At 37.0% G+C, this 19,438-nt stretch overlaps 1 protein-coding gene across 3 annotated transcripts; it reads left to right on the plus strand.

Annotated features, from left to right (window-relative positions):
- Positions 1 to 121: 121 nt before the first annotated feature.
- Positions 122 to 19,438, plus strand: LOC143889567 (protein SCO1 homolog 2, mitochondrial-like). 3 transcript variants are annotated; one of them, XM_077393829.1, is made up of 8 exons: positions 126 to 384; positions 2,484 to 2,717; positions 14,453 to 14,580; positions 14,697 to 14,772; positions 16,339 to 16,545; positions 18,657 to 18,746; positions 18,855 to 18,987; positions 19,081 to 19,438. In XM_077393829.1, the coding sequence occupies exons 2-8, from the start codon at positions 2,693 to 2,695 to the stop codon at positions 19,220 to 19,222; spliced, it is 801 nt and encodes a 266-aa protein (XP_077249944.1). In that variant the 5' UTR covers positions 126 to 384; positions 2,484 to 2,692; the 3' UTR covers positions 19,223 to 19,438. The 3 variants fall into 3 exon arrangements, with proteins under 3 accessions (XP_077249943.1, XP_077249944.1, XP_077249942.1); XM_077393828.1 differs by lacking the exon at positions 2,484 to 2,717 and having other exon boundaries at positions 122 to 384; positions 14,448 to 14,580; positions 18,663 to 18,746; XM_077393827.1 differs by lacking the exon at positions 2,484 to 2,717 and having other exon boundaries at positions 14,448 to 14,580.

The following is a 19,438-nucleotide window of genomic DNA, read 5'->3' on the forward strand; positions in this document are numbered from 1 at the left end:
AAGTTGATTACAGTTCTCAAAAAGCCCTAAGCCGATTAACAAACAAAAGATAAGTTGAGTTCGTGCAATTATTAAAACATGGTAGTAGTGTCAATATGGTCCTCATTACTTGCCCTGATTGATGCATGAATCTCTCTCTTCTTCAAACCAAGAAGAAATTTTGTCACTCTTCCTGCCCTCGCTCTCCAACACCTATTTTTTGTCTTCCCCAACTGCGGTTTCACAATTTTTTTTTACTGTAAAATAGATTGGATTGTTTTTCTATGGAAAGGGGTTTCTCTAAAAGTTCATTCCTCAAAAACCCATGAAGATTTTCCTCTCTAAAACCATGCCCATGTCCCTTATTCAGAAACAATTCAGGGTTTCTTTGGATCCTCTTCAAGGGTAAGTAATCTCTTTCATTTCTTATCATTTCCCTTTTGCAGAGGATCAAATTGTCATATTCAATTTGGTATAAGTAGTTTTAGGCATTGAGTTTGTTACCATGTTGCATCTTGAATGCTTTTATTTTGGTTTGGATTATGAATAAGCTTTTTTAGGAATAGTAGTTCTTACTTCGGTTAAACATTGAAATTTTATACATTTGAATGTTATTATTACTGTCAGGTTTACTTTTCTTGTAAGGGGTTGTGTTCTTACTTAGAACCTAGCTTGTTTCAATACTTCCTAACAGATTCTGAATTACTCGTTGATATTTGAAAACTCAAAGAAGATCAAATGGGACAAGAGTTTTACGTGGTTGGCAATTGCCTACTCCACGGTAAGAGAGATCGTTTCTGTATTTCATTCATAGAGAAGATACATACACCCATCAACAATATATAAAGAGAAGGAATACACAATCTTGCCAATATTCATTCCCAATTTAATCCCATAGAATCAGCCAATCATCCACAAATAGCAACCAAGCTGTAATGGCAATATGGCAAGAATGGCAAGGATCTCCAATGGTAATATTCTTGCACGATTTCAACACTCCCCCTCAAGTTGGTGCGAAAATGTCAATGGAGCTCAACTTGAAAAGAATTTGATGAAGTTTTGACTTTGAAACTGCTTTTGTAAATATGTCTCAAGCTGATCTTCACTTCGAGTATAAGGAGTGCAAATAGTTCCATCTTGAACCTTCTCGCGAACAAAATGGCAATCGACCTCTATATGTTTGGTTCTGTCATGAAAAACGGGATTAGCAGCAATATGGATAGCAGCTCGAATATCACAAAACATTTTAATTGGTTCTTTGGTGTGAAAACCCATGTCTTGGAGGAGAAACTTTATCAAGACAATTTCACTCGTTCCAACCGCCATAGCTCTATATTCAGCTTCAGCACTGTATCTGACAACTACTGACTGCTTTTTACTTTTCCAAGTGACAAGGTATACCACCTACCACCATACAATGGCCGGTTGTAGATCTTCTATCTTGACTTCCTACCCAATCTGCATCTGTATATCCCATAGTGTCTACGTGTGAATTATTTTTCATCCAAATTCCTCTACCAGGAGAACCTTTCACATACTTTAGTATTCTTTCAACAGCTTCAAGATGATTTGTTCTAGGAGCATGCATATGCTGACTGACAATACCAACGGCATAACTTATATCAGGATAGGTAATAGTGAGATATATTAGTCTCCCTACCGGTCTCTGATATCTCCCAATATCTTCAAGCAGTTTCCCATCAGAGGAATTCATCTTTTTGTTTGTTTCAAGTGGAGTATCACATGGTTTTGCACCTAATTTTCCAGTTTCTTTTAATAAGTCCAAAGCATACTTTCGTTGAGACAATAAAATCCATTTTTTTGAATATGCAACTTCAATCCCTAGGAAATATTTTAATTTTCCTAAATCCTTAATGTCAAATCTTTTGTGAAAGTAGGCTTTTAAGTTTGAAATCTCATTTTCGTCATTTCCTGTAATGACAATATCATCGAGATAGATTAATACAATAATTATTCCATTCAAACTCCTTTTTGTAAACATAGAAGAATCGGCTGCGGCTCTTTTAAATCCTACCTTAAATAGGGCATCACTCAATTTAGCATACCAAGCCCTAGGTGATTGTTTTAACCCATATAATGCATTTTTTAATTGCACACAATTCCAGGCGTTCCTTCCATGGGATGTCCTAGAGGAAGATTCATATAGACATCTTCTTCTAGATCCCCATGCAAGAATGCATTCTTTACATCCATTTGATAAAGACTCCATCTATGGTTAACCGCAATGGATATAAGGATTCTAACGGTTCCCATTTTAGCAACTGGAGCAAAAGTCTCCTTATAATCAATCCCATAGGTTTGGGTAAACCCTTTTGCCATTAGCCTCGCTTTGTATCGCTCAATTGAGCCATCACTATTATACTTGATTTTATACACCCACTTACATCCAACAGATTTTTTTCCAAGTGGCATTTGAACTATATCCCATGTATGATTTTTGTCTAATGCAGAAAGTTCTTCTTTCATGGCCCTCTTCCACACAGGTTGAGAATTAGCATCATGAGAGGAGTTGGGTTCAACTCTTTCAGAAATTTTTGAGAGGAAGACAGAGTGTGAAGCAGACACATTGTAATAAGACAAATGATTTTGGATGGGATATGAACTCACATGATATGTAAAAAAATCGTTTAAGTGAGAAGTAGGATGAGAGGTACGTTCAGACCTGCGTAAGGGTGGAGAATCATTAGGGTGAATGTCTTCAGGGGATTGGGTCACAGGTACTTCTTCTTGTTCATGGTCGCATTGTCTTTCTTGATCTTCACTTTCTTCATCGTTATTCACAGGTCTTTCTTGATCTTCTTGAATATGAACAATAACTTTTCCATTTTCACCATTTGTTGTAGGAAGCATTCCAAAATACTCCCCATGAGTCCTTTTTCCAGGATTATTTGAATCGGGTTCTTGGAAGAAGGACTCATTTTCATTAAATTTTACATCTCTAGAGATGTAGAATTTTTTATTTTGGGGATCATAACACTTACATCCCTTTTTTGTAGAAGAGTACCCTAAGAAGACAGATTTAATAGTACGAGGATCTAATTTATCCTGTTTTTTAGAATTATTGTATACAAAACAAACAGATCCAAAAACACGTAAATGAGATAAATCAATAGTTCTACCTTTTAAAATTTCAAGAGGAGACTTATTTCCAAGAATCCTACTAGGGAGTCTATTAATCAAATAACAAGTAGTTAGGATAGCATCTGACTAAAAAATTTTAGGGACACTCTTGTCAAACATAATAGATCGTCCAACTTCTAATAAGTGTTTATTTTTCCTTTCAGACACACCATTTTGTTGAGGAGTGTAAATGCATGAGGTCTGATGCAAAATGCCTTGGTCTTTAAGATATGCTTGAAAAATGTTATTTGTATACTCAGTCCCATTATCCGAACGTAGAATTTTGATCTTAGCATTATATTGAGTTTGAACTTGATTTGAAAATTCCTTAAATTTTTTAAAAACCTCACTTTTAAATTTAAGTAGGAATATATAGGTTATCCTAGAGAAATCATCAATGAAAAGCACAAAGTTTCGTAGTCCATTGTAGGACTCAACAGGGGCTGGTCCCCAAACATCAGAATGAATTAATTCAAAAGGTTTTTTAGCATTATTTTCGGAGGATTGAAAAGGCAGTCTTGCTTGTTTAGAAAAATGACACACATCACAATTATAAGAAACCAAAGGTAATTCAGGTTTCAAACACTGTAAGATCTTATTAGAAGGATGGCCAAGTCGAGAATGCCAAGTCTTACTTAGGTCACCATTATCAGCAATCAATGCTTTATTCTTCTGATCCAAATAGTAAAGTCCTTGAGACATTCTTCCTTCACCAATCGTCTTCCCCGTGACCCGGTCTTGAAAAGAGACAGTAGATGGAGAAAAAATGGCATTACAGTTCAGGTAACGAGTAAGTTTACTAACCGATAAAAGATTCGACGGAAATGAGGGCATAAAAAGGACATCGGAATTTGCATTTTCTGAAAAGAAATTAATTCTTCCTATTCCTTTGACTGGAACAAGAGAACCATTTGCAATGGAAACAAGGGTTTTGTTAGACACATCTTGATAATAAGCTAAGGAGTCTTTGTTGCCAGTCATATGGTCTATAGCTCCCGAATCTATAATCCAATTATCATTATCAGGATAGATAGTTGATTGGAGAGCATAGGGATTACCTGTTTCATGAGCTGCGACCTGTGTGGAAGAAGAACCGTTTTTTCCATATTGTTGAAGGAGTTGAGCCAATTTTTCAATAGTGATTTGAGTATCAGCAGTCTGAGCAAATGAAGGTTCACCTATTTTGTTTTGATTGGGTCTTAAATGAGGATACTTTGCCCAACATCTATCAATAGTGTGCTTGGTTTTTCCACAATAAGTACAACGAAGAGGAGTCCTGTTGCCTTGATCTCTTCCATGGGTGCTAGTTCCATTATATACTCCTTTTTCAGTCACATTATTTCTAACCTTTTTGCTATGCTCGGAGTTTGCCTTAGTCGAAATAACTGCAGATTTTTCACTTGTTTCAGATTCAGACTTAGTGCCAACACTCATAACCTTTTTCCGAGTTTCTTCTCTTATTAAGGCGGCGCACACATTTGACAAACTTGGTAGTTCTGAAGAAAGAATGAGTTGACTCCGAACCTGGTCATATTCAGGTTTTAACGCACGCAAGAGTTGAAATTTTTTCTCTTGCTCATTCCTCCTTTTTAACTCAACAATATCAGTAGTAAGAGGACAATAAACAGCTAATTCATCCCACATTGGTTTCAATGTGGCAAGGAGTTCAGTTACAGTCTTCTTTTCCTGATTGACTTCAGAGATTTCTTGCTTTAGCTGAAATATTCTAGCAAAGTTATCTTGGTGCCCATAAATCTCTCTAATAGAGTCCCAAAGTTCTTTAGCATTTGTAGCGTGAGTGAATATTTCATCCACAGCAAGTTCCATTGAATTTAAAATCCAAGACATAACTAATTGGTCAATGGTTTGCCATTCCTCAAAATTCGGATCAGTGATTTTAGGAATTTTCTTTTTCCCATTTATATAATCGGCCTTTGATCTCCCTCCAAGGGCTAAAGATGCAGTTCTAGACCATGATACATAGTTTAGCCCATTGAGAGGAACAAAGGTAAAGTCTTATCCCGGTGTTATGTTCAGACTCATGAAGAATGGTTTTATCCTTAGATTTAGCACTATCATCCATGACTTACAAATTAAAAAGATTAAGGAACGAGGGTACCAATATTTATGAGGCAGATAAAGAAACCCACGAGAGCCCAAAGAAGCCCTTTAGCAAAGCACACCGTTGATCACGAAGCCCGCAATTACACCAGCTCTGTTGCAACCCAAGCCTTAAAAAACCACCCCCGTGTCAGTCGTACAGGGTGAATAGCTAATTTACGAAAGACAATGAGGTGTCTGTTGATTGAAATAAAAATGAGACACGCAGATTAGGTAAAAAAGAGAATGGATGGGAAGGGTAGAAGACTCCTTGCAAGGTATATAGGAGTGCCACTATCAAAGTTGAGGGTAGCAACTCTAAAAGAGACAAAGAGGTGTCAGTGGGTCAAAAAAATAATAAGGCTGCATAAAAGTGTCTGTTGATCAGAAGTGTACAGCAAGGTAGGTAGCAATAAGAGGGGAGGCTGCAAAGAGATGACACCACACTTTTATGCTGTCAAGTAGAAAAAAAACAACCAACAAAGAATTATATAATATTTTGTGCTTGAGGAGAAGGGATATGAACAGAGTTTCGTTTGGGAACAAGGCAACCAAGGAAAAAGGCAGCGAATAAATTAGGTTCCGGCAACGGCAAAACAAGATTGTGACTGCAAAACCGAGTAGAAGAGAATGAAAAAGGCCACGATACAGCAGATTAGGGTTGTGTCTAATGAAAAACTATGTTCTTAGACCAACAAATAGAGAGGGCGGCGAGTGGAATGGAAGCGGACAAAACAGGGGACAATGGATCTCGCTTTGATACCATGAAAACTCACAAAAGATCAAATGGGACAAGAGTTTTACGTGGTTCGGCAATTGCCTACTCCACGGTAAGAGAGATCGTTTCTGTATTTCATTCATAGAGAAGATACATACACCCATCAACAATATATAAACAGAAGGAATACACAATCTTGCCAATATTCATTCCCAATTTAATCCCATAGAATCAGCCAATCATCCACAAATAGCAACCAGGCTGTAATGGAAATATGGCAAGAATGGCAAGGATCTCCAACGGTAATATTCTTGCACGATTTCAACAATATTAATCTTGCTAACTGAATTACTTTTAAAAGTTAGCTTTACCATATGAACATAATGCGACATAAGTTCATAACTCTCAGCAGCACTATCAATGCAAATGAGGAAACCTACAATAAGACCTATCATGCTACTGTAAGAGTAATGAGGAGGATGCTGTTGTGTGTCTCCTTGATTCAAACCCTGCAGAGAGCCATTTGTTGGAAATTGTAAATCAAAATCAACGTGCATGGTTTTGTGAAAAGTCACTGCGGTCTTCTAGCATAGTTATTATTTGTTGAAAATGTAAGAGTCTTTTGTGTTTTCTAGAGTTCTTAATCTCTAGCTAGATTATCAAAGAATCAAATGGTGGCTTCCTATGATGTTACTTAGGATACCTAAAGGACTCATGGGAACTACAACTAAGTGTTAATCTATTTGCGATTTTAGGTATGTCTTGACTGCCTATAAGAATGGAGTCATTGCCGTAGAAACTGTAAGCTTAGAGAGAAGCTTCAAGGGAGAAGAAGTGTAGAAATCTCTTGTAAGTTGTTTATGATATGTGTGTGTGTGTGTGTGTCTTTGTATTTTGGTGTTACATTTGTGTTTTTGGTGGAGCTCTACATGAGCCCTTTGGCTGTGTATCTCCCAAGCTCCCCTGCCTTATTGTTTTGATCACAACACGGCATAATCGATCCATTCAAATTGGGGCTAACAAGTGGTATAGAGCTTAGGATGTGCTGTGTTGAAAAACCAGTCCAAGTTTTTTTGTATGTTTTGTTAAAGTATAAAAGATAAATAACCGCCTTTCTCCAACAACTTAAGCTTTTGAAGAAGTTGTCAAGTTAACATGGTATCAGAGCCAAAGGTCTCGAGTTCAAACCTCCCGGATAGCAAAAATCCACATGCGATGGTCGGCCCAAAGTGGGACCACATGTGCCACGTGTTTGCCAAGTGGGCTACACGTGTGGGGGAGTGTTAAAGTATAAAAGATAAATAACCGCCTTTCTCCAACAGATTAACCTTTTGGAGAAGTTGGTAAGTTAACATGTTTTATTCTATCTTTTCGAAAAACTCTTTTAGTCAAAACGTGGCTTATCATATACCAATGGAAAGATTTTTCTGTTTCGTTTCCAACAAAAAAAGCGGATCGTCAATCGAAGCTTTCTATAAAAAGTTATTATCAAAAGAGTGGAGATATGTCAAAGTGAAATGCTTTTCCAAGATCCAAATTTCAAGTAAAGAAATTTCCTTCATGTGTTTGGTTTGGAAGGATGATCTATTAAATTTTTTTATTATGATTATGGTCCAAATTTTAAAAGTTTTAGCGAAGAGTGTTTAAGAAGTTTTTTTAGAATAGAGAACGATACTCTTCTTTACATCGACTTGTGGGTTTCCATTTGATGAGTGGTGCAAAATTTTTTGGTGTGAGAAAGAAAACGATATTCTTCTCTTATTCTCAAGATTTTTTGTGTGCCGAGAAAGAGAACAAATTTCTCTTATTATCCCGATGAGTGTTGGGAAAAAGAACAAATTTTTTTTTTATCTCGATGGTGTTGCAAGAAGGCAACGATCATGATTTTTGTTTATGCAGTTGCACCATGGAAATCATTCTTGTTAAAGCTTCGTTCAAAGCATTTCTAATGGAAGCTTCAGAAAAATTGAAGCTAAAGCCTCCCATTTACGATGTTTGGAAAGGACCGGACCATGAACCATTAGTCAAAGCGTCGGTTGAAGATGGAAATCATTGAATTTTTAACAAGTTTTTCGAGAATACGACAATTACAAAAAAAGAAGCTAAAGAAAGTGAAGCACATGTCGTCGTTCATTTCTTATCTATCGTCTTCGTGGGTCCTAATTATTGCAACCTAATGGGAAAAAGAGAGCATGTGATAGATTTGAAGAAACATATAGGATTTATTTCTAATTGTAAGAGGCCCACCACAAAAAAAATGAAAAATAAGCGAACAAAAAAGAATAGTAAAAAATCATAAAAATCGTAAAAAATGCAAAGTTGAATCGTATTTGAATATTACGATTTTTAAGAAACACGATTTTTCCTTCCGATTTGTATCATTCAAACCCTTAATTCGATTTGAATCATAGATTCGAATAGTAAATCGTGCGATTTTAACAACATGAGCTGTGGAAACTGTACACTTAGGGAGAGCCTTCAAGGGTAAAGGCTCAAGGGAGAATAAGTGTAGAAATCTCTTGTAAGTTGTTTTTGATATATATAAAAGTCTTTATATTCTAGTGTTACATTTGTGTTTTGGGTGGAGCTCTACACGAGCCCTTTGGCCATGCATCTCCCAAGCTCCTTTGCCTTGCTCTTTTGATCACAGCATGGCATAATTGATCCATTCAAATTGGGACCAACACTATTAACTGGACATGGCTGCAGGAAACTCGTACCCAAGGTGGTGTAGCCTGATTACTTGTGGGTGGGTGTGTTGGGTGTTATACAAGGTTTGAACAATCTATGGCTATGTGGATGGAAATGACGCGCAAGCCTGTGGACCCGCTTGGGTGCCTTGGCCTTGAGCCTCTTTGACCTTCGCACGACTTTGAGATGGGCCCGATTCTTCTCAAATTTGTGCTCTATGATCTGGGCTGCATCACAAGGTGCACTTCAATATGGAATTGCTCTTGCTTCCAAACCATGTCAACTTGAATTTTATTTAGCACTACTCGCTTCTAAGCTCCCATTCTAGCTCTGCTAAGTGCAATTAGGACTGGAACCGGGAATGGAGAAGTGAACTCAATTGAGTCCATGATTACAACAGTTACTCCAAGGTCTAGAATATGATCTTCAGGAAGGCTTGAAACATATTGCGTTTGATTACCCATTTTCCCTAGAATTTTACTGGTGGTATAATTTCAATTTCTCGTGTATCTTCCTACAAATCGAAGATCCTTTACGATGTCAATGAGTTTCACCAGTGTTTTCTTTTCAACAATTGTTGCCCTCCATGACCCTTATGATGGAGCATGGCAGGGGTATTAGATGCATGCTATGTTGCATGGATTCTTTGCCCCCTATGCCGAATCCGTGTCGACACGTCTCCGCATCCCAATCGGATATGGATTCACGTGGGGATATACCCGGGTTCTTGTCGTAGCCGTGTCTCGCACGAATCCTGTTTTCTTCGGGTGAATCCGATTCATCATTGTCGCTTTTGAAATGTGAATCCTGTATATTTTGACTTTAAATGTATTTTCTTAATTTTTTTTATATGAAGGCACAACCCGTACACCTTTAATAAAAACCCTAGCGCCTCGACCCTCGACCATCGACCCCCTTCCTCCTTCAACTCTCTTAATACAAAACTCGCCTCAACACTCAACTCAACTCAACAAAGCCTTTGTCCCATGCTAGTTGGGGTCGGCTAAATGAATCCTTTAGAAAAAAAATTCATGAAGAAGGTAAAAGGGATCTACCCGACTCTAATCCTGGTTCTAGTTGGGTTCTTCTACGTGGATCATTTTCTTCCATTCTATCCTATCCAAGGTTATGTTCTCTGTTATGTTCCTAGTTATCAAGTCTTTCTCACTGTTTCTACCCATGTTATTTTCGGTCTACCCCTACCTCTTTTTACTCCCTCAATTTGGCACGAGTCACCTCTTCTCACCGAAGCATCCAAAGGCCTACGTTGGATAGGTCCAAACCATCTTGAGCGGTGCTCTCTCATCTTCTCCTCGATTGGAGCCACCCCCACCTTTTTACGAATGTCTACATTTTTAATTCTATCTAAACTTGTGTGGCCTCACATCCCATCTAAGCATTCGCCTCTCCGCTACACTCATCTTATGCACATGCTGCTTTTTGGTAGCCCAACATTCTGAGCCGTATAACATGGTTGGCCTCACAGCTGTCTTATAAAACTTTCTCTTCAACTTGGTAGGGATTTTACGGTCGCACAGAACTCCTGAGGCAAGCTTCCACTTCAACCAACCTGCTCTTATTCTATGGTTAACATCCTCTTCAATCTCTCCTTCCTTATGTAGAATTGAACCAAGATATCTAAATATATCCCTCTTAGGTACCTCCTGTCCACTCATATTTACTACATCATCGTCCCGCCTCCTTACATTACTAAAGTTGCATTCCATATATTCTAAGTCCTACTCAGTCTAAAACCTTTAGATTCTAAAGTAGTTCTCCATAACTTTAATTTAGCATTTACTCCTGCTTTGGTTTCGTCGATTAATACTATATCATCTGCAAATAACATACACCACGACACCTCATCCTGGATACCCTCTGTAAGCTTATCCATAACTAGTGTAAAAACATAAGGGCTTAGAGCTGATCCTTGGTGCAGTCCTATTGTAATTGGAAACTCACTAAACGTGCCATCCGTGGTTCTAACACTAGTTATTGCTCCATCGTACATATCCTTAATCACATCAACATATTTAGTAGGCACTTTTTTCCTTTCAAAGACCCACCACATAACACTCCTGGGAACCCTATCATACGCTTTTTCCAAATCAATGAAAACCATATGAAGGTCCTTTTTATTTTCTCTAAATCTCTCCATTAACCGCCTAATCAAGAAGATAGCTTCCATAGTAGATCGTCCGGGCATGAAACCAAATTGATTCTCTGACACCATAGTTCTTTTCTTAGTCTATGCTCAATTACCCTCTCCCAAAGCTTCATGGTGTGACTCATTAGCTTAATTCCCCGGTAATTGGTGCAACTCTGAATATCCCCTTTATTCTTATAAATAGGTACTAGTGTACTCTTCCTCCACTCATCAGGCAGCTTCTTAGTCTTCAAAATATTGTTAAATAATCTAGTTAACCAAACTAAACCCATATCACCCAAGCATCTCCAAGTCGCAATAGGAATATCGTTAGGCCCCCTAGCCTTACCTAATTTCATATTTTTCATAGCTCTCTTACCTCTGATGTTCGGATTCTACGAACAAACCTCTGGTTTGTATCATCAAAAGCGTTATCAAGTTCTCCCAAATTTGCTACAGGTTCTCCATTAAACAACTTATCGAAGTAACTTCTCCACCTCTCTTTAACCTCGTTTTCTTTTACTAATAATCTTTGATTCTCATATTTGATGCATTTTATATGATTCAAGTCTCTGCTCTTCCTTTCTCTCATCTTAGCAAGCTTGTTGACATCTTTTTCACCCTCTTTCGTACCTAACCTGTGGTACAAATCCTCATATGCCTTGCCTCTAGCTTCCCTTACTGTCTTCTTAGCTTCTTTTCTAGCCAATCTATACTTCTCTATGTTCTCCTCATTTTTACACTTATGCAAACATTTATAACACTCTCTTTTAGACCTAATCGCCTTTTGGACCTCCTTATTCTACCACCATGTGTCTTTAGACGGCGGCCCACTTCCTCTAGATTCTCCAAGTACCTCCCTAGCCACTTTCCTGATATAACTAGACATCCCATTCCACATAATATTAGTCTCCTCGTCAAGACTCCAAGGTCCTCCTTTAAGCAAGCTGTGGAAAACACAGGCGGAGTTTCGCCTCAACCCTCTACCCTCAAAAGTTTCATGAATATATATATATATATATATATATATATATATATATATATATATATATATATATATAGAGGAAAAGGATTGTGAGCTTGAGCTCTCAAACCCATGTGGCCCACATTGTTAGGATGATCCAAAGCATTCATTTGAAAGGCCCTTACATAGATAGGGTGTGTACAATAAATCAGCTCCATAGGATCATCCTAACCCATCCATTTGTGGAGGTCAAAATGGACAGACCACAAATCTGCCCATTTTTGCCCTCCACTTTTGGAGGGGTTAGGATGATTCAATGGAGCTGATTTTTGGTACACACCCTATCTATGATAGGGCCTTGCAAATGAATGGTTTGGATCCTCACAGAAATTGTGGGACCCATGTGATTGGTGCACTCAAGCGCACCAACACATTCCTCATATATATATATATATATATATTTTTTTTTTTATTTTTTTTTTTTTATTTTTATTTTTTGATTTTTTTTTTTTTTTTGAAATGGACCGAATTTGAATCCTACGTTTGGGGGTTTGCCGAATCCGACACCTTGAATCCGTGTCGGATCCCGACACTCGAATCCGAATCCATGCAACACTGGATGCATGTAAGGTAATTGTAGTTTTCTTTATTTTGAGTAGATCTCTTATAAGTAGGTTTTGTTGTAAACTTTTTAATTCTTTTGAGCATATTTTTGGCATAAACCCCCATAGTCATTCATTGAATGAATTGTAATACTTTGTCTCGAGGATTGACAAAATTGCATAATAAGATTTCTCTCTTTGAACATCTCGTGAAACAAACATGCACCAAGTACCAACAGCTCGTCTGCAAGGATCAACATAACATTTTCATTTTCATATTGCACTTTCTTTATTTTCGAATCATTTATATCAGACTATTACTGTTTTCAAAAAATTCATAATTACACCTCTCCTTGAGTAAAGGTGAATCGAGACAATATTAACCCTCTCCTAGAATAAAGATGAATGGAGACAATATGTATTACCTTGACCTAGGACTCCTTCCATGGATGTTTATGACTTTAAACCAACATAGGATACCTTCTTATACCCGCCTACCATTTGAAATACAAAATATGCATTGTGGCTTCAAATCTCTACATCGAGAATAACAAACCTATATTGGGTCGCAACGTGGCTTAAGTATTTTTTTTTTGAATGGCAACTACGTGGCATAAGTTCTCGTCCTTTGCAGAATCTTCAAATGTTTATGTTGAAACCTATTGCCTATGTACTTTGATTTCTGTCATTGAATTGTATACGTTGGTCCCAATTTATCCTACCCAAGTTCTTGGCTTTATGTAATTGTGCTTAAATGTCTCTCTCTACTTCTCTATAAATTAAAAGTGTAAACTCTGATGCTATTATGTAAAAGGATATTGGAGTGGAGAGCATTTCCAAGTTCTGGTGTATCTCTGTCTGTAAATTTTATGAAACGTAGAGTATAAATCAGTTGCAACTACCAAATAAAGAGGTAAACTAAAGAAAAAATAAAACTTACAATTGCAGACTCAAGATAGTCACTGTTGTAGTCAGGTAGAATCTAGTGATCATCTGCGCATGCAATCTCTACATCAAGAATGCAGCAGTTAATAAGCACGGTACCTTTCTCTTTTCCTGTACATAACTATTTTTCGAAATAACAACAAGAAAGTCATGCGCTGAGATCGGCCAACAACGATGCGAATAGATTAGCCCGGGTGGGTGAAGGTAGAGAGGCACTAGAGATTTTTTATTTCCTCCCCCCATGAGGGTCTTTGTGTGTTTTTTTTTTCTTTTCTGTTCTTCTCAGTTTTTCTTTCTTCTTGTATCGACCAACTCGGTCATGGCTCCCCCTTCTTGCTTTTAATAAAGATCTTTTCACCATTCAAAAAAAGAAAAACAAGAAAATTTATAAAAAAAATTGATAGAGGGACATCTAAATGCTTATAGATGGTCCTGACATACGATCTCCTCAAGGAGTCAAGATGCTTCATATGCTTCATGAAAAATGTGGTGGAACTAGATGCTCAGAGACTGACAAATGCTGAGTGTCTCGTCAAGGCAATCAAGTATCTTCTGAGGGCCACTTGAGTCATTATGATTGTATTTTGCAAATAATACCTTTTTTATTTTATTGTGTTACATTATGCTATTGATTGCTTCAATCACATGGCATAAGTTCCCTAATTCTTGCTCCATTTATGTGAAAATAGGAAATGGCTGTTTATCCATTTATAAAGCTTTTAAATCTATTAACTTAGGTAGCAGGTCTGAACCTTGCATAGAGGAAACCAACTTTTAAGGAAAACGAGACTGTATCCAAAGAGGAGATCATATCAGCTTAAATGGTGAGTACCATTAAACAATTACTTATGGTTTACCACATTTTTTATACCATGTTTTCTCGTGAATTTATGCATGTTCAACAATCTAAGATTGAGAAAGGGGTAAAACTGGAGATACAAGAGGCCAAAATGAAGGGTCATTACACTTAGTTGTCTAGCACAAATTGCAGTCATTATTTTTTGTACTCTCTCAAAATTTGTGCATGCGACTACAGACGGTTGAGTTTATTTATTCCAAATGTCTGTTTACCACAGTATATGTAACATTCATTATGTATTGGAAGCCTTTATGTTAGTTTCTGTCTGTCTGCTCATAGTAAACTGGGTACTTTTAATGTAGGTTAGGCCCCTTTTGGAGCTTTCAGTTCCGTGGTTATACTGGATCATCAAATTACAAGAATAAAAGGCTAACCACTCAGCCTGTGTTAGTTGAGGAACCATCACATTCTCGCTCATGGAGTAGTTACATTTTTGTATGTTTCCTCAACTCCAGTATTGCCTCTAGAATCTCTTGTTTTTTTTTTTCTTGTTTATATGTGATGACGGTATGCTATTTAACGTGAAAATTTTCTTTTTTTATTCTCTGCAGCCAACAGCTGTAATTGTAATAGCTGGGGCGGGTGTACTACTTCACTATAATGATGAAAGGAGAGCAATTCCTAAAGGTGCTGTGTCGCAACTGTTACTTTGTTATTTTTTACTTCTATATGCTGAATGGCCTGTCTTATGAGTTGAAAACTGTTGAAAGATATATTAGTTACTTGTTTAGTTCTTTTGCCACTTAAGTTATGTCTTAACACTTTTATTTGTCACATCCCAACAACGAGATGTCAAAATTTGAGAACCTTCCGGAATCTCAAGGCTGTTACACTATATAGTCTAGCATTTATAGAGGATTAATTTTTTAGCATACAACAAAGGAATTATGGTTATGTAATATTCAAGAAGCTACATAATCCCATGAAATTCTTTTTCTTTCAAGAAAAAAGAAAAGAAAATAGTGAATCTTGTTCAAAGAGAGAGATATCTGTAGAGGAATATTATGGTATTCGCAGTAGCAAATGCGAAGAGTTGGATCACTACTAACCAGCGTTTAAAAAAGCGGATGCGGGTCAAAATGCGGCCAAGAAAAATCCTTGTTGACTCGGCGCGGATGTGGCCAAGAACACAATTGATGCAGCTGAGTACTCGGTTGACGCGGTCATAATTCGGAAGAGTCAAAGGAGTTTTTATTGTTCTCTGTAGGGCAAAACGTGGAACACGGTGGCAAAAGGCGGAACGTGGCCAAGGGAAAGGGGAGTCGACTCAGAGGAGTCCATGATGACGTGGGGGAGTTTTAAAACTATGCTACTAACCCATTGCTCCCAGCGTTGAAAATATGTGAAAACAGACAAAACAAAGTAGGATATTTGAATTGTTGTCGGGATTGAATTGTGATCTTGAGCTACAAAAGTTTAAGTCCTAGGAAAACCCCCTCTCTCTCCACTTGAGGCTGTCTACAACTATGTCAGAGGTGAGGCCAACATGAGAGCACATGCAAAGCTCCTCAAAGGAGGTACATCTCAGCTTGAGTGCTTTGCCTTGGTTTATGACTTGAAACGTGGAGCTAGATCTGGTGGAAAAAATATTTCACAAAAATGAAAAAAAATAAGAAAAAAAATATCATACCTCTTTTCTTGTTCTTCCAGTCATCGATCAGCCTGCTGTAGAAAAAATAATCAGAAAAGAAAAGAAAACATATTTCAAAAAATGAAAAAATTGGGAAACACAACCCAATCTCCTGGCTCACTCATAGGAAGGCCCAACAAATAAATGGTTTGGATGATTGAACAAGCTACCCTCAGTTGCACTTCTGCCTGCTAGTATCTTTTTATAAGAAGTACAATATGAGCATCCATCATATAACTCTTCTGTCAAAAGTAATATTTACCATTCAAAAAAAAAAAAAACTCTTCTTTATACACATGCCAATTGCAAGTTTCTCTTGTATGGAATCCCTTCTACAGATTCATTGATCCTGGACGTTTGTTTACTTAAATCTTGATGTCTTTCTTACTGTTAGCATTCTTTCCACATATGTGAGACTCAAATTTCCATTTAGGAATAAACCTGTTTTACTCTAGAATCTTTTCTTGTTTTAATTTTTGATTAAAGAAATATTGCTGCCCCTGTTTATAGAAGATTAGATATTCTCAAAGCAACTTGTACTTAACCAATGTCTTGTTTTACAGGAGCACATCAAAATACAGGGCAGGAAACACGTACCATCAACAAACCTGCTTTTGGAGGCCCATTTAGGCTTATTGATACAGAATATCGGTTGGTAACTGAAAATGACCTTCGAGGACAGTGGTCTCTCATTTATTTTGGATATACTTCTTCGCCCGATGTTGGCCCAGAGGAAGTTCAGAAAATGGCCAAGGCCACTGATATATTAGGTCCACATTCTTTTCCTTCCGCTTTGCTAGTTAACCTTTCATCTTTGGAATTTGAGAATTGAGACACGATACTTTTGAACTGCATTTTTGGCGATGGGTGCTTACAACACAGACTTGTGGGACTAAATCTTATCTATAGAGTCACTAGTAGAAAGTGTCATATTTTAAGCATGGTAGTTTTTTTTTCCTTTTTCTTTTTTGAAAGGTAATCATGGTAGTTAGTTCAACAAGAAAACATATATTGTTTAGTTAATTCAATAAGTAAAAGTATATCTTTGAAGAATGATAGTTCAAGTCAACAAGTATCCATGGGGCCATACTAGTATCACCATTGTACTGTGTCGGACACAGTATGTATGGGCTATAGGCCTTTCACGGGTACGGATATCATGGATCCCCTTGTTAGACATCCCATCGTGGTTTAAAGCATTTTTTAGGAATTTTCATTGTTCAAGATGGACAACTAAAGTTTTTACAGTTACCTTTTGAAGATACAACTTTATGTCCCCAAAGCATTCCATGCTCAGTCGTTTTTAATTTCATACAATCACAGATTGAAGGCGACTCCTGCAATGTGGTTACTTGGAATTGTTCATAGGTAACACAGTTATGTCTTTGAATCATGATAACTAATTCAATAAATAGAAGTATCCATGGGGTATTCCTCACAAGTATCACTGAGCTCTTAAGTTGATCATTGCTCAGAATACCCCTTGGATACTTCTATTTATTGAATTAGGCCAGGGTTGGCCTAAGCTGCAAAGTATGGGCTATTCACAATATATAAAATGGTTGGGCATTTGCATAGACAAGTTGGCTAATCATTTGAAAAACTTCATTCTTTTCTTCTTTCACCTTAACTTTAGGGTAGTTTGTGTTGCTTCGATGGTGACAAAGAGATCAATGAGGCCCCTCGGCCTAGGTGGTTGATTATCACCACCAAAGGGAGTCCCACTATCAGTCCCCTCATTTTTTCTTCTGTCACTCCAAAAACCCCTTTCCCACTATAAGTTCATTTCTTCTATTGTTTCACATGTAAAATTCTTTAAAGGATTTGCACATTCTTGTTGAACTTTTAGTGGTCACTTTATGTATGGTTTTATTCTGTGGTGCATCCCTTTCAAATGATTCTTGAGGCGGCTAATACCTCCCGCTCTCTGTTGATTACAAAATAAATATAAAATACACCCTGTCTTTCACTCTCTACCCATTTCTTTCGCACATCTCAATGCGCAAAAGAAATAAATCCTTCTTGTTAACAATAAATCTAGACCTCAAGAGATTAAAATACTCCAATAAAACCAAATGGATGATTTTAGAATATGAAATAGGTCATATAAGTACCCATTCAACTTAACATAAACATTATTAAATGTTCAAGTTAAAAAAATATAAAAAACCAAAAAATTATCACCCTAGTGTGATTTTCCTATGATGCATTCACCTTTCATTGGAGGCTCATGCCTTTGTACACCTCCCCCCAAAACTCTATGGCTTTATGGAGTTTTACCTTTTCCTTTGCACCTTAAGGCATTTTTGGTGCGTCTCCTAAATGCACACCTTAAGGTGCATGCCTTTGGAAGCACTGATATATACGTACATATATTTATCTATTTTATAATTTATAATTTTTTATATATAATTTTTGTAAAAAGATCAAAATATCCCCTAATACTAAAATTTGATCTCTTTTAATGGTTTATTCATCATAGCACCATAATAATTGAATTATTTTATGGCTAAAATTACAGAAAAGTTGACAGCATTGATCTATTGTTGACGTGCCATTGACTTTGAGATGAGGGAGACAAATGCGTTTCTTATTCAATTCCTATAAGTCTTTTGTTTGTTATCATGCTTTTCTTTGTATTCTTTGGGTGGACCTTCTCAGTCGCCCCTTTTCTCTTGAATGAAATCTGCTACCAATAAAAAAAGAAGAAGATTAACTTTCATTATTTTATATTCAAACTGATTATTGATGACTGCTAACTAGAATAATGATATCTATTATTTTTTCGTGGCCAGTATTAGACCCATCCTTTATTTTTTAATTTCTGGACCTTCTAATGAAGCTGGTTTGCTGCTGACATTTTAGTATTTTTTGTATCAAGAGTCAGAACACAATATAAAGATTAAACCAGTTTTCATTACCATTGATCCTCAAAGGGATTCCCCTTCTCAACTCCGAGCATACCTCAAAGGTCATCTCTCAGGCGCCTCTACTGCTACCATTTTCTTCAATTAAATCAAAATAATCTGTTCTTTAATATACTAAGTCTGTCATAAATTAATATCATTCTCTATCGCAGAATTTGATACAAGAATAGTAGGATTAACGGGATCCATTGATGCAATTAGACAGACAGCGCAAGAGTACCGGGTCTATTTCAAGAAGGTTGAAGAAGATGGGGGAGATTATCTTGTTGCATCTTCACACAACATGTAAACCCTAGACCCTCAAATTCTATGTGATGGGTCCATGCGAGATTTATTGCTTTGATTGACTAATGACAATAATAACCTATACTATAACAGGTATTTGATGGACCCAAATATGGAAACAGTGAGATGTTTTACACAGGCTTACAATGCAGAGCAATTGGCTGAAGATATACTGAAGGAGATGAAGAGATCCTCTAACTCAGATTCCAAATCAAATGAACAAAAACAGAATTGACTACGAGCAGCACCTCTCATTGGTAATGTATCCACAATCTCGTGTTCTTCCTCTTGCATCAGTAGTGGAAATACTAGCACTTAATCTTGAGATCATACTGATCAGAAAAAAAAATGCTGCTATGACATCTTAAAGTTTTCAGGTGATCGGCTTTTTCTCCTGTTCGAAAATGCACATTTGAGTTAAATAACAATTCTTATTATTTTTGGATCACAA

The sequence above is a fragment of the Tasmannia lanceolata genome, unplaced genomic scaffold (assembly GCF_043159265.1).
Source record: "Tasmannia lanceolata isolate RefF3 unplaced genomic scaffold, GAP_Taslan_0.1 ptg000013l, whole genome shotgun sequence".
Taxonomy (NCBI): domain Eukaryota; kingdom Viridiplantae; phylum Streptophyta; class Magnoliopsida; order Canellales; family Winteraceae; genus Tasmannia; species Tasmannia lanceolata.

Excerpts from the sequence above, each read along its gene's own strand:
- LOC143889567 (XM_077393827.1), top strand. The coding sequence starts at position 305 with ATGAAGATTTTCCTCTCTAAAACCATGCCCATGTCCCTTATTCAGAAA. Across the intron at positions 385-14,447 it reads TCTTTGGATCCTCTTCAAGG|GTTAGGCCCCTTTTGGAGCT; the intron begins GTAAGTAATCTC and ends CTTTTAATGTAG. Across the intron at positions 14,773-16,338 it reads AAGGAGAGCAATTCCTAAAG|GAGCACATCAAAATACAGGG; the intron begins GTGCTGTGTCGC and ends CTTGTTTTACAG.